The 14361-nt window shown below is 40.8% G+C and overlaps 1 protein-coding gene across 1 annotated transcript in view; it reads left to right on the top strand.

Moving 5' to 3' along the window:
• Positions 1 to 577: 577 nt before the first annotated feature.
• The window catches only part of FAM107B (family with sequence similarity 107 member B), a 218155-nt gene continuing 204371 nt past the window's right edge, over positions 578 to 14361 (top strand). The window contains exon 1 of the mRNA XM_060097756.1: positions 578 to 988. Coding sequence (XP_059953739.1) covers positions 578 to 988 — 411 coding nt within the window. The remainder of the gene's footprint in view (positions 989 to 14361) is intronic.

Here is a 14361-nt window from a genome sequence, read left to right as displayed (position 1 = left end):
GTCGGCCTCCTATTTTAATAATGAAACAGCTTCCAGGGTCGAGGACCCTCTTGTGGGTCTTCATTTGTGACGCATAACTGGGTGGTTTTTGTTTTGTTGGGGGGAATAAATATTTGAAGGGGGTAACCGAAGAAGGTTATGCGGCTGTTGTGATGTTATTGATACACGGGCTGAAGCTATTATGGTGGATGCTATCAGCTACATTATCTTTATGCCTCCAAGGTAATCTGAAGCAGCTGTCCATTGACTTGGCACTACCTTACACTGAAGTGTCTGCCCCGCCTGGGGACTGTAACCCAAGTCAACCACATGCCTCACAGACAGCTTTCTTTAGCCACTGACAGCATCAAGGAAGGAAGAGCGTGAAATCGCTGGGAATGGATGCTTCCGAAGGGGGGTTGGCTGCCGAGTGACTCTCGGGGAGGGTGGCCTGGCCATCTCCTAATCTTCTATTTGGTGGCAGCCACTAAAGGTCCTTCTCTTCAGGCAAGGAAACAGTCACCTACTATGGAGGTGATCAGAATCTCTGGAAAATTTTCTTTCCTCCTTTGAACTTTGTAATGTTTTGCTGCAGGTCATGTCCAGGTGGAAGGCAAGGCTGGCTGAAAGACTGAAATCTCCATCTAGAAGGATGCATCCATTCCCGTGCTCAGCTCTGCTTGCTTGTTTTGGGGACACAAGGGAGACTGCTCCCTTCGATCAGCCCAGCGCAGCCGATACCCCTTCCACCGTCTTTGTCCAACCCAAGGCCAAAGCGGGCCGACACCCAAGTCACCCACGAAGGGAAGAAGGAACTCCAGAGAAAAGGCGAGATTCCGGCACCCATCCAGAGAGAAATGGCAGTGTGAACCGGAATTCAAGTAACCACACCGCTGTCCAGCCTGCGGAGACCCCTGTGGATTTGCCCAGGTCTCTAGATGGGGCATCGGACTATGAAGCAGTTACTTTTCAGACTTCTATTCCCAGACCATCAATTATTGAAACGCCAGCGGTGAGTGTTCCCGGTGTTACTGTAGAAGGAGTGGTGTTGGGGGAGCGTCCAGTGTTTGGTGAGTGTCTTCAGGAAACCAGCTTGTTTAGCGTTATGAGTGAGTGAGACACTGGGGGAGCTCTTACTAGTGAGAGGAAGTGTGTAAAGCCTTTTAAATTCTCATAAGGTTCTCAAAGGATGCGGACAGAGGCCATAACAATAAGCACCAGCTTGGCAATGGCCAACATTGACCTTTACCTGCCCATGGTGCTCCAGAGCCAGCAGGGTCTCAACACAAGATGAGGAGAAATAGTCTGGAAAAGCATTTAAACATTTTTACTGGTTTGTGAATTTATCTATATGAAGATCCACAATACGAAAGGTTTGATTACAGAATTTAAGAAATTGCCTCTACTTAAAATGAATCACATGATATTTGGGAAAATTTGGAAAGGACGATCACTGCACGCATAGCAGTTAAGAAAGGAACTGGCCTGTAAACCTATTCATAATGGGGATGTTTCTGTGATCATTTTCTGAGACTTACAGGCAGGAGAGGGAGTTATTTGAAAAAAATGGTGCTGTTGCTCTTAAAAGGCAGCATCTTGAGTTATTTATATATCTACTTTCCTGTTTCTGGAATTACTGGATTTTAACTGGTTTTTTTGTTTGTTTGTTTGTTTGTTTTAACATCTTTATTGGAGTATAATTGCTTTACAATGGTGTGTTAGTTTCTGCTGTATAACAAAGTGAATCAGTTATACATATACATATATCCCCATATCCCCTCCCTCCCACCCTCCCTATCCCACCCCTCTAGGTGGTCACAAAGCACCGAGCTGATCTCCCTGTGCCATGCGGCTGCTTCCCACTAGCTATCTGTTTTACATTTGGTAGTGTATATATGTCCATGCCACTCTCTCACTTTGTCCCAGCTTACCCTTCCCCCTCCCCATATCCTCAAGTCGAATATTCTGATTGGATTGAGCTACAAAATCATTTCAAAGTTCCTGGTAATCTCAATTTGGGAGACAGTGTAGAGGTGGGGTTTCTTGAATGGTTTTCCAGAGACACCCCTTGAGCATTCTGGGGTTGTATTTCTGGCCATGTAGCTTAGGACCAGATTGAAAAAACCGAGAAGTCTTTGGGGATCCACTACTAAGATATTCTGATTTTTTAAGATTATTTTTTCTATCTAGTTTAACAAATCGCTTTTCGTCTGACTTGCTGATTTGAACGCAAGAAGTCTCATTAAGCAATGAAAACTGCCAAACAGTGAACACAGGATTAAAACGGGATTTTAAAAATAGTTTCACTTGACATTCAACAGGCTTATATTAAATGATTGAAGCTCAGCCCTACTGTCTACATCCTTCTATTCTGAGACTGGACCGAGGATTTCACCAAGCCCTCTGTTATAGCAAGAACTGTAATTTTTTTTTCTAAATCAAAATCCAAAACAAACAGAACCCCAAATATTTCTTGTTCAATTTTCAGTTTATACCCACATCCAGAATAAGACATTTGTAGTAGTACCATAGTTAGCTTAGTGGATGGCATGGCTAAAATTATATCTGCTGCGTTAGTTAAAGGAACAAATGATGCACTATTTTAATGGGCTGGAAGAGTTTCTTTTGGGTAGAGATTCCAGCAACCCAGGACCCACCCTATGTTGCTAAACATGGCAGCAAGTACGAGAGTTGATTTGATTTTATCTTTCTGTGTTAGTGGCATATGTGACACAGGGGTTCAAGGTAAATAAGTGTATTCAAATATAACCAATTAAACGCAGCAGGGTAACATCCATATTTGTTGTCCGCTTGGTATGAACAAAGCCAAGGATAGACCACAGAGGTGAGGCAGGCGTTATGATGGAAGCAGCCCTAATGCAAATCTGAATATAAGTGTCTCAAAGAGAAATACACATAGGACGTTTCAAAGGAGGTTGGAAGGTCTGGAAAGGAACATTGCAGGGGAGGTGGAATTTGAGCTTGGTCTAGAAGGAGGGTTAGGATTTTTAAAGGCAGAGATGAAGGGGAGGACCTTGCAATAAAAGGAAACTGTATGAACAAAAGCTTGAATGTAGGGGAATGCAGCATAGGGATAGGCAAGTACATCTGATTGGCTAAGTTGGAGCGACATCTGGAAAGGTAAACTGAGGCCAAAAGTGGTTTGAAAACTGTGGTGAGAAGGCAGTGGGGAAGCTTTGAGAATTTTGAGCAGAGGAATGTCACGCTTGGGATTTCATTGTGGGAAGATAAATAGGTGGAGTCCCGTAGGATGGATTAGATTTGGGAAGACTGGAGCTGAGAGGCCATTGTAATCATCCCAGCCTGAGGATGGTCACAGAAGGAACAGCAGGAAGGTGGGGTCGGGGGAGGCAAAGAAGAGAGGACCCCACGGGGTAGCAAACGCAGCAGTGGACTCTGGGCCCCAAACTGAGCAGGGAGGAGAACAAGACCAAACTGGGAGTGATGAAATGTAAACACTGCAAAATTAAGTGCCAGGGTGTGCAGTCCTGTGGGCGTAGTAAATGGACATCTGTTTTGGTTCAGATTTGAGGAGCTGATATTCACAGAGCACTTGCTGTATACCAGCCAGTCTCCTGAGCGCTTTACATAGAGTATCCTATTGTTACATGGTTACAGTGAGGTGCATATTCTTACAAGTCCCATTGTACAGATGAGGACACTGACCCTCAGAGAGGGTAAGACACTTGCCCAAGGTCACAGAGGGAGGAAGTAGTAGACCCAGGATTGGAGCCCAGTTCTGTTTGATGCCAAAGTCTATCCTCTGAATTATAGCATGCTTCTACTGCTTATTATTATTATTTGTATGATGTTTGAGGATTTACAGTCAAGTATTCATACCTGAATTCATACCTTTTATTTTTATTAATTTGCTTAACATTGTTTTATCTTAGTTTCATGGTGTATAACACTACGGAAAGAGATGCTTTCTACTTTGCCTCCTGCTGATGACAAGGCTTTGTGAATGACAGTGTGGGATTGCTGTGAGATCTTCCCATTAAAAGTGCCATAGGACTGCCCAGATTTTTCATTACCTGGTAATTTTGTCATGACCTCTTTCCTCTCAGAAGATGATGAACAAGCTTCTTTATTACAAGCTTGCCTGGAGGCAAAATATTTCTCTTTTGGATGCACTGATCCTCATCGTTTAAGCTGTCTTGGAAGAGGCCATGAATAATACTTTTTTTTTTAAGAGCTCAGCCTCGGCACATAATCATAGCTGAGAAATGAGTCCCTCTATCTGTCTGTAGTTTCCTGGGGTTCAGACAGGAGGGTGAGTCATTTAAATGTGAAACAACATCTGGTCTGAGCAGGAAAGCTCAAGATAGGGAGGCCAAGTGAACTAATTAAAGAGGAAAGGTTTTCGTTTGTGTAAATAGACGAGCGCATATCTGTATTTCTGAAGTGATGCCCATTAGTCTTCAACCTTTTTGTGGTCGTCTCTTCCCTGATCCAGGATGAAAATCAAGGTGATAACAACCGTAAAAGTGGAATGTGTCTTATAATTGCTGCTATCTTCTGATTATAATTTTTTTCTTTCTCAGTGGTCTTGCAGTGGAAAAGTCTTATAATGGGTGGGATCGTAGAGGCAATGAAATAGAGCAGTAGGCTCTTTACTCTTTTTTCTTCAGCCAAGAAGTACTGTGGTCTTAATCTGTGCCAGGACAGCACTAGTCCTGGAGAAACAAAGATAGTTTAAAGACACAGTCGGTGAAGCTGCTCACATTCTGGTAGGAGATACGGGTTGGTAACTGGGCAGTGTCAGTGCAGTACGAGAAGGCTTATGGCTCAGCAATGGACACCATAGGAGCACATGGAAGAGACTCCCATCTTAGCCTTGGGGAGACAAAGGGGCTGGAATAGATGGAGAAGGATTTCTACTTTATTCTTTTATCATTGCACATCAGACCCAACACTGCCTTCTTCCTAGCTGAATGGTGCTATTTTTCTCCTCTCTCCCTCTCCCTTGACAAATCTGGCAGTGTAAGAAAGGCACAGCTCCCACAAGAAGCAACTAAGGGCTTCAGAGTTAGTTTGCAAGTTTCAGAAAATCTTTCTATAGCAGTGGTAAGTTTTTATCCAGTTCTTTTTTTAAAAAAATATTTATTTATTTATTCATCCATCCATTCATCCATTCATTCATTCATTCATTTATTTATGTCTGGCTGTGCCGGGTCTTAGCTGTGGCAGGCGGGATCTTCACTGCAGCGTGAGGGCTTCTCTCTCTCTAGTTGAGGTGCGCAGGCTTAGCTGCGCCGCGGCATGTGGGATCTTCAGGGACAGAACCCGCATCCCCGGTGTTGGCAGGCGATGCTTTGCCACTGGACCACCGGGGCAGTCCCTTCATCTAGTTCTTATGCCAACAAAGTAGCCAGCCTAACACAGGAAGAGAAAGTAACTGTGGTTCTGGAAATCATTCCTGGGTTTTTAAACTAAAAGTCTACTTTACAAAAAGGAAGCGAAACAGAGCCCGTAGTGCGGTTGCTAACTGCACTGCTTTTTGTAACAGGCTGGCTTTGCTACTAGACAGAGAAGTGGTAACCAAGACAACCCCAAAACGCAAATCGTGGTCTGGACGCAGCACACAGGCTCAGGTGGTCACTCCTTTCACATTGTTGTGCAGTCATCGTTACATCCATCTCCAGAACCTTTTTCATCTTTTCCAGCTCAAACTCTGTATCCATAAAACACTGACTCCCCATTGCCCTCTCTTCCCACTCCCTGGCCACTACCATTCTACTTCCTGTCCCTATGAATTTAACTACTCTAAGTACCTCATGTTAAGTGGAATCACACACTATTGTCCTTTTGTGTCTAGCTTATTTCACTTAGCATAATGTCCTCAAGGTTCATCCACGTTGCAATGTGTCAGAATGTCCTTCCTTTTTAAGGCAGAATAATATTCCATTGTATTTTTATACCACATTTTGTTTACATATTCATCCACCAATGAACACTTGGGTCATTTCCACCTTCTGGCAATTGAGGTTATTGCTTTTATGAACATGGGTATACAAATAACTCTTCAAAACCTTGTCTTCAATTCTTTTGAGTATATACCCAGAAGGAGAATTGCTGAATCATATGGTAAATCTATCTTTGCTTTTTTGAGGAGCTGACATACTGTTTTCTACAGTTGTTGTACCACTTTATATTCCCACCAACAATGCACGAGTGTTCCAGTTTCTCCACATCCATGCCGCCACTTGCTGCTTTTGAAGTTTTGTTTGTTTTGATAACAGCCATTCTATTGGGTATGAACTGGTGTCTCACTGTGGTTTTGATCTGCATTTCCCTAATGATTAGTGATATTGAGCATCTTTTCATGTGCATATTGGCCATTTGTTATATTCTTTGGAAAAATGTCTATTCAAGGCCTTTGTCCATTTTTAAATTGAGTTATTTTATGTTGTTGAATTATAGGAGTTCCTTATATATTCTGGTTATTAATTCCTTGTCAGATATATGATTTGTAAGTGTTTTCTCCCATTCTGTGGGTTGCTTTTTCATTCTGTTCACAGTGTCATTTGATGTACACAAATTTTAATTTTGATGAAGTCTAATTTATCTATTTATTCTTTTGTTGCCTGTGCTTTTTGTGTCATATTTAAGAAATCATTGCCAAATCTAATATCATGAAGTTTTCTCTATGTATTCTTCTTAAGCTTTTATAGTCTTAGCTCGTACATTTAGGTCTTTTGAGTTAATTTTTATATCTGGTATAAGTTAAGGATCCAAATGCATTCTTTTGCACATGGATATCCAATTTTCCCAACACCATACGTTGAAAAGACTATCCTTTCCCCATTGAATGCTCATGGCATCCCTGTGAAAAATCATTTGACCATGTATATGAGGGTTTATTTCTGGGCCCTCTATTCTATTCCACTGGTCTATATGTCTGTCTTTATGCTAGTACCACACTGTTTTGATTACTGTAGTTTGTAGTAAGTTTTGAAATCAGGACATGTGAGACCTCCAACTTTGTTCTTTTTCAAGACTGTTTTGGCTATTTGGGGTCCCTTGAGATTCCATATGAATTTTAGGATGGATTTTTCTATTTCTTCAAAAAAATTATTGGGATTTTGATAAGGATTGCATTGAATCTATAGATCGCTTGGATAGTACTGACATCTTAAAAACATTAGGTCTTCTAATCCGTGAATACAGTTTGTCTTTCCATTTATTTGTGCCTTTTAGAATTTCTTTCAGCAATGTTTTGCAGTTTTCAGTATATAAGTCTTTTGTCTCCTAGGTTATGTTTATCCCTAGGTATTTTATTCTTTTTGATGCTATTGAAAATGAAATTGTTTTCTTAATTTCCTTTTCTGATCTTTCGTTGTTGGTGTGTAGAAATGCAATTGCCTTTTTTGTACATAGGTTTTTCATCCTGTGATTGTGCTGAATACATTTATTAGTTTGAATAGTTGTGTGTGTGTATATCTGTGGAATTTTTATATTTTATACATATGAGATCATTATAATCTGTGAACAGAGATAATTTTACTTCTTCCTTTACAATTTGGATGCCTTTTATTTCTTTTTCTTGTCTAAATGATCTGACTGGAACTTTCAATACTATTCAGCAATACTGTGTTCAATAGAAGTGGCAAAAGCGAACATCCTTGTCTTGTTCCTGATCTTAGAGGATAAGATTTCAGTCTTTCACCATTTAGTATGATCCTACCATTGAGTACAATGTGGGTTTCTCATATATGTCCTTTATTATATGAAGTAATTTCCTTCTATTCCTAGTTTGTTGAGTATTTTTATCATGAAAGGGTATTAAATTTTCTCAATGCTTTTTCTGCATCAATTGATATGATCATATTTTCCCCCTTCATACTGTTAATATGTTGTTGTATTGATTGATTTTTTTGGTATGTTGAACCATCCTTGTATTCCAGGATTAAATGGTATAATCCCACTTGGTCATGGCATAATCCTTTTAATATGTTATGGAATTATGTTTGCTAGCATTTTGTTGAGGATTGTTGCATCAATAGTTATCAGGGATATTGATCTCTAGTTTTCTTTTCTTGTAGTGTCTTTGTCTGACTTGGACATCAGGGTAATGCTTGCTTCATAGAATGAGTTAGGAAGTGTTCCGCTCTCTTCAATTTTTTGGAAGCTTTTGAGAAGGGTTGGTGTTAATTCTTTTTTGTTTTTTTGGTGTTAATTCTTTACATGTTTGGTAAAATTCACCAGTGAATCTGGCCCAAGGCTTTTCTTTGTTAGGAGGCTTTTGGTTTCTGGTTTCTGGTTCAATCTCCTTACTAGTAATAGGTCAGATTTTCTATTTCTTCATGATTCAGTCTTGGTGAAGAGGAGCCACTTTGATACCACCACTTAAGTATGGTAATCACAATCATGATTACCACTTGCTGAGCACTATTAATAGTTTAGTGGTGCTAAATGCTTTACGTGGATTAGCTCATTTGATCCTTCTAATCCTTCTACAATGTTAGCTTCTGATAATCCCAATCAATTCTCAGCTCAAAACCCTCCAATGGCTCTCTCATTCACTCAGAATAAAAATCAAGTCTTCACAGTAGCCCATAGGTCCTTTACAAAGTATGTCCCATTACCTCTCTGAACTCACCTCCTACTGATGGGGAAATTAAGACTCAGTGGAGTGAGGCATCTGATCCATTTCCACTCTAAGGGTAACCTTTGCAGCAGGCTGGGAAGCTCAATTCAACCAGTCAAAGCACGAATTTCTTGGGCTGTACAGAACTCATGTTGCCAATAACTGAATAGCTGTTAATTCTGTTCTCCTTGTCTAGGCTCCACACCCATCCTTCCTCTTTTCTTGGCACAGTCTCTGTTAAGACCTAGGGCAGTTAATTAAGTGGGTTTCAGCTTCCTTGGTTAGAATCAGATTCCAGCTATGCTCTCTTGGCCACGTTAATTGGAATTTGGTGTTGGAAAGGCTCCTGGATACCTATTAACAGAAAAACTCTTGGAGATATTCATCTTCATAGGCAACTGATCTCATTCAACAAATTAATTTTATTTTCAATGTCTTAAAGTTGCCTTGAAATCAAGCCTTGGGAATACCATCTGTAGAGGGCAGTGCTGCTTAGAAGCATATTGTAAACTTGTATGTAAACATCTATCACTCCCTCATCCCACCCTAACTCTGTATTCCCTTTATTTAAGCATCATTAGGGGCAACTGTGCTAGGCTGCATTTCTACTTTTTAGTACAAACTAGTGTTCCTGCATTTCTTTAGAATGAAATCTTCCCTTCTTTTTCCTATGGACCCTAATAGAAGAGAACAGAATTCTAGGCTACCTATTAAAAAAAATACCCTATTAAGAAAGCTTTCTGCTAGACAGATGATTTGACATAAAAGCAATTCTAATAGAAAGCAACTTACAGACCCATGCAATCAAATGTTAGTTTTCTAGTTCCTTTTCATACTCTTAGCAAAATCACAAACTGCCCCCCTCGACACACACATGCCAACACCAACAAGGAGGGTATCTTAACAAGCTGGTGGGAATACCATACTATTCATTTTAAGCCCTGATAATTTATTACACTAGGTTTCTACTTTCAAAAGATGTTAAACATAGTGGCATGATAGTGCATGATATACCCAGTGTACTCAGACAGGAATTTTCCAATCCAGATATTCAGTTGCATCCCAACTGGAAAAGAGAGAGACAGCTTCTTGGATTCTCTTAGAATGAAATAAAATAAATAGTCCTCATAAAACCATGCAAATTTTACATTGAACCACTTTGACTATTGGAGACCATCCATAAAAGACGACATGATGGCAAAAATGCAAAATTTTCAGACAATTTAAAGCTGAGGGGCATATATGTTCCAAGCTAAGAAATAAAAATTGAGTGCATAATTTTAGCAAATTTTAAAGCATTGTTCTCAAGTGAGGTTACTCCTGCGTTCACAATTCAGATAAGAATTATATATATTTTCTAAGGTGGTGTTGATATGTTGGAGGGAGAGGTACAAAAGGAAGAGGTCAGCCCATTTCTGAGCCACACCTATTTCTAGCACATCAGAGAGAAACTGGCAATCTGCCCATGACCTAGTTGATCCTTTGCCCTCCTTTTCACCAGTGGTTAATAAAAGAGCAGGGTTTACTTTGTTCATAGGCAATGGCCTGGGAGTGTCTAACCAAAGAGTCACCAAGGAGATTCCAAGACCCATTTTCCCAAAATGACTGCTTCTGTAGAGTTAGGATTTCCATCCTCTTGATTATATAATATGTAGTTGTCCTTTAGTCAAAAAAATCTGCTATTTCACTCGCTGAGTATACTGGAAACTTTAAAATTTCATATGCTCCAGGAACCAGAGGGACTAGCTGAATGAATGTGCTATGTCAATCATGGGAAGTTAAAGGCTTTTGTTCTCGCCAAGGACATGTGTTAACCTGATCTGAACTGCCTTTAGTTTGGCACTCACAGTTCCTCCTTTCCAAAGAAAGTAGATCTCATCACGTTAACACTTTTTCCAATATGAGGTTGACACACTCGCTTTGGTAATTCTGCACCAGGGGAGGTGAGAGTTTGGAAATTTGAGGCAATTAGAGGAAGAGGGAGTCTCCACAAAGGACACAGGACCTGCTATGGGAAGTGTTTATGATTTTGCTGTGGGAAGCTGGTTTGTGGGTATCCCACATTCAGTTAAATGGAAAATGACAGCCCTGGTAACTGTTATATTTTTTATATAAAACAACACAGTCTTATAAAAAGTTCAAATGTGATATATGTATACCTACAATTAGAGCCAATTTAAAGTTCTCTCTTTTAAAAAATCACTTATATATGGCCAAGTAATCTTCACCAAAGCCACCAAGGATACTCAATGGGGAAAAGACAGTCTCTCCAATAAATGGTGCTGGGAAAACTGGATATCTACATGCCAAAGAATGAAATTGGACCCTTATCTTACACCAAACACAAAGACCAACCCCAAATGAACTAAAGACTTAAATGTAAGACCTGAAACCTTAAATCTCCTAGAAGAAAACAGGGGAAAAACACTTGACATGGGCCTTGGCCATGAGTTTTTGGATCTGACATCAAAGCACAGGCAACAAAAGCAAAAATAAACAATTGGGGCTATATCAAAACAAAAAGCATACGCACAGCAAAGGAAACAATCAACAAAATTAAAAGGCAGCCTACAGATTGGGGGAAAATATTTGCAAATCATATATATGATAAGGGGCTAATAAAATGTATAAGGAACTCATACAATTCAATAGCAAAAAAACCCCAAATAACCCAATTAAGATGGATAAAGGCCCTGTAGACACTTCATCAAAGAAGACACACAAATGTCCAATAGGTACATGAAAAGAGGTTTAATATCACTAATCATCAAGGAAATGCAAACCACAATGAGATATCACTTCATACCTGTTAGGATGGCTATTATCAAGAAGCCAAAAGATAAAATATTGGCAAGGATGTGGAGAAAAGAGAACCCTTATGCACAGTTGATGGGAGTGTAAATTGGTAAGCCATTATGGAAAACAGTATGGTGGTTCCTCAAAAAATTAAAAATAGAACTACCATATGATTCAGCAATTCCACTTCTGGGTATGTATCCAAAGGAAATAAAATCACTACCTTGAAGAGATATCTGCACCCCCATGATCACAGTGGGGTTATTCACAGTAGCCAAGACATGGAAACAACCCAAGTAACTGTCAATGAATGAATGGATAAAGATAATGTGACACACACACACACACACACAGGAATATGATTCAGCCTTAAAAACATGGAAATCCTGTCATCTGTGACAACATGGATAAATGTAAATAACATTATGCTAAGTGAAATAAGCTAGACACAGAAAGACAAATACTGCATGATCTCACTTATGTGTGGAGTTCAACTAAAAATGTTGAACTCATAGTAACAGAGTGATTGTTGCCAGGGGTTGTGGGTAGTGGGGGAAAGGGGAGATGTTTATCAAAGGTACAAACTTTCAGTTTTAGATGAATAAGTTCTGGAGACCTAATGGACAGCATGGTGACCACAGTTAACAATAACATACTATATCCTTGAAATTCACTGGGAGAGTAGATCTCAAGTGTTCTTACCACACACAAAAAAAGAGGTAACTATGTGAGATGATGCACATGTTAGCTAATTGTGGTAATCGTTTCTCAATGTATACAGATATCCATGCATTACGTTGCATACCTAAAATATATACAATTTCTGTTTGTCAATCACTCTTCAGTAAAGCTGGAAAAAATCACTCTCCCTCATCTGCTTTCTGATGTACTGACTTAAGGGGGAAGGAAGGAGGCACTAGACCTGGGAAGTTGCTGGCCATCAGGAAGTGCTGGCCACCCCCTGCTTGTGAAAAATGGCTTTGAGAAAAATCATGTATGTAGAGGCCGAATAAATGGTGAGATCTTGGGACTTCCCTGGTGGCACAGTGGTTAAGAATCCACCTTCCAACACAGGGGACACGGGTTCGATCCCTGGTCTGGGAAGATCCCACATGTCGCGGAGCAACTAAGCCCATGTGCCGCAACCACTGAGCCTGAGCTCTAGAGCCCATGAGCCACAGCTACTGAAACCCGTGTGCCTAGAGCCTGTGTTCTGCAAAAAGAGAAGTGACCGCAATGAGAAGCCCGTGCACTGCCAACGAAGAGAAGCCCGCACTTGCCGCAACTAGAGAAAGCCTGTGTGCAGCAATGAAGACCCCACGCAGCCAAAAATAAATAAATAAAATATAAATAAATTTTTTACAAAAAGGGTGAGATCTTGTGTAAGGAAGCTCTTGAACAGGAACATCAATGCACATGCCCTTAACCAGTAATATCTGCTTTCTGACCCTCTTTGACTGAGCTGGATGTTTTAGGAGACACACACACAGGAAGCAGGAAGGAAGGAAGAAGAGCAACTGAATAGACTCTGCTGCATAGTCAGGTGATGGCTCTCCTAGCTGGCTCTCCATCCCAGGGCTTTTCCTAGGGTTCCAGGAAGCCTGTCTCTGGACTGAGTCTCCGCCAGGACCCACCTAACCTGGATGTATAATACTTGAGTCTCTGTAGGGAGAGGTATCTTGGTGTGGTGGTGTTGCAAGTTGACCTGAGTTATTCTGACTATTCAGAATTGTCCAGTAAACAGTGGTAGCCTCCAACAAGTAGAGGCGCCTGGAGGCTCCATGTCTACCCACCCACAACTTGCTCCCCAGTGATGTGCTTCACTAAAGAAGGTCTCACATGAATCCTGCCATGGGTACAAACATCTGTTGGCGAGAGGGCACAAAAAGAGGCATCTTCCCTGACCCTGAACACTGGAAGAAGTTCCCTAGCTCTTGTCCTTTTACGTAGTAGCCCTTGGCATGAATAGAATGATACATAGGAAGGTGACAGTATTCTAATGGCAAAACCAGCCAGCCACGTGAGTCAAATGGGGTGAAGAGCCCTCTGTTGGATGTGGGTCCAAGACCAACTGGGGTTTAAGATCCAGGATGCGATAAAGGAGTTGGACTTCTGAACTGGCCACCTTCTCATACTTCATTTTACAAAGGCAAAAACTCTGGTCAGTCAAGGACCTTGAACACCATTCATTTCACAAGGGAAAAATAATTTCCAAAATCTCTTAGGCCAATAACAAATCCTCTAGTTGAGATTTAGCTAGCCTCACGTGGAACATTTGCTGTGGTCATCTCTGGATGTAGATACCTGAATAGGGTGCTTCAAATACTAACTAAGCACCTCTGAGTGTAGCCTCCAAAACTTTCTTTGCTCTCAAGAAGGAACACAAGGAAAAATGTTCTGGAATTTGGCCTTTGGACATTGTTGGGTAAGGATGGGATGCTTGGTGCTGCTGTAGCCATCCTGTAAGTGGGAGAGGACACACTTGGAGGTAAAAGCAAATAACCTTGAGATGGTGGAGTAGGAAGAAAGAACCTGGGATCCCGCAGATGCCACGGAAGCACTTCAAGTGAAACCCACTGTCCAGGGGATACAGATACTCAAAGTGTTTACGCCGAAGTATTAAAAAATGATTACAGATGTTTTAACAAGGGTGATCCAGACTGACTTACCTATCCCTGGGAAATTTCCAGGTGGTCTCACAGTCATCTCAAATTCAATGTGCGCAAAAATGAACTATCCTTCCCTCAAACCTCCTCTTCCATGTATCACTTAGGATGCTTTTAGCTGTAAGAAACAGAAAAACTTAAATTTAGACACTATGTAAATGTATCATGTCGCTTAAAAACAAGCCCCAAGGGTGGGTGGCTTTGGAATGGGTTGATTCAGCAGTTCAATGAAGCCATGGAGCACCTAGCGTCTTCCATCTTTCTGCTTAGCCATCCATGGCCTTGGCTTCACCAACGTGTGTTTCCCTT

This window comes from Mesoplodon densirostris, chromosome 4 (genome assembly GCF_025265405.1).
Source record: "Mesoplodon densirostris isolate mMesDen1 chromosome 4, mMesDen1 primary haplotype, whole genome shotgun sequence".
NCBI lineage: Eukaryota > Metazoa > Chordata > Mammalia > Artiodactyla > Ziphiidae > Mesoplodon > Mesoplodon densirostris.
This window is presented reverse-complemented; position numbering and strand designations above follow the sequence as displayed.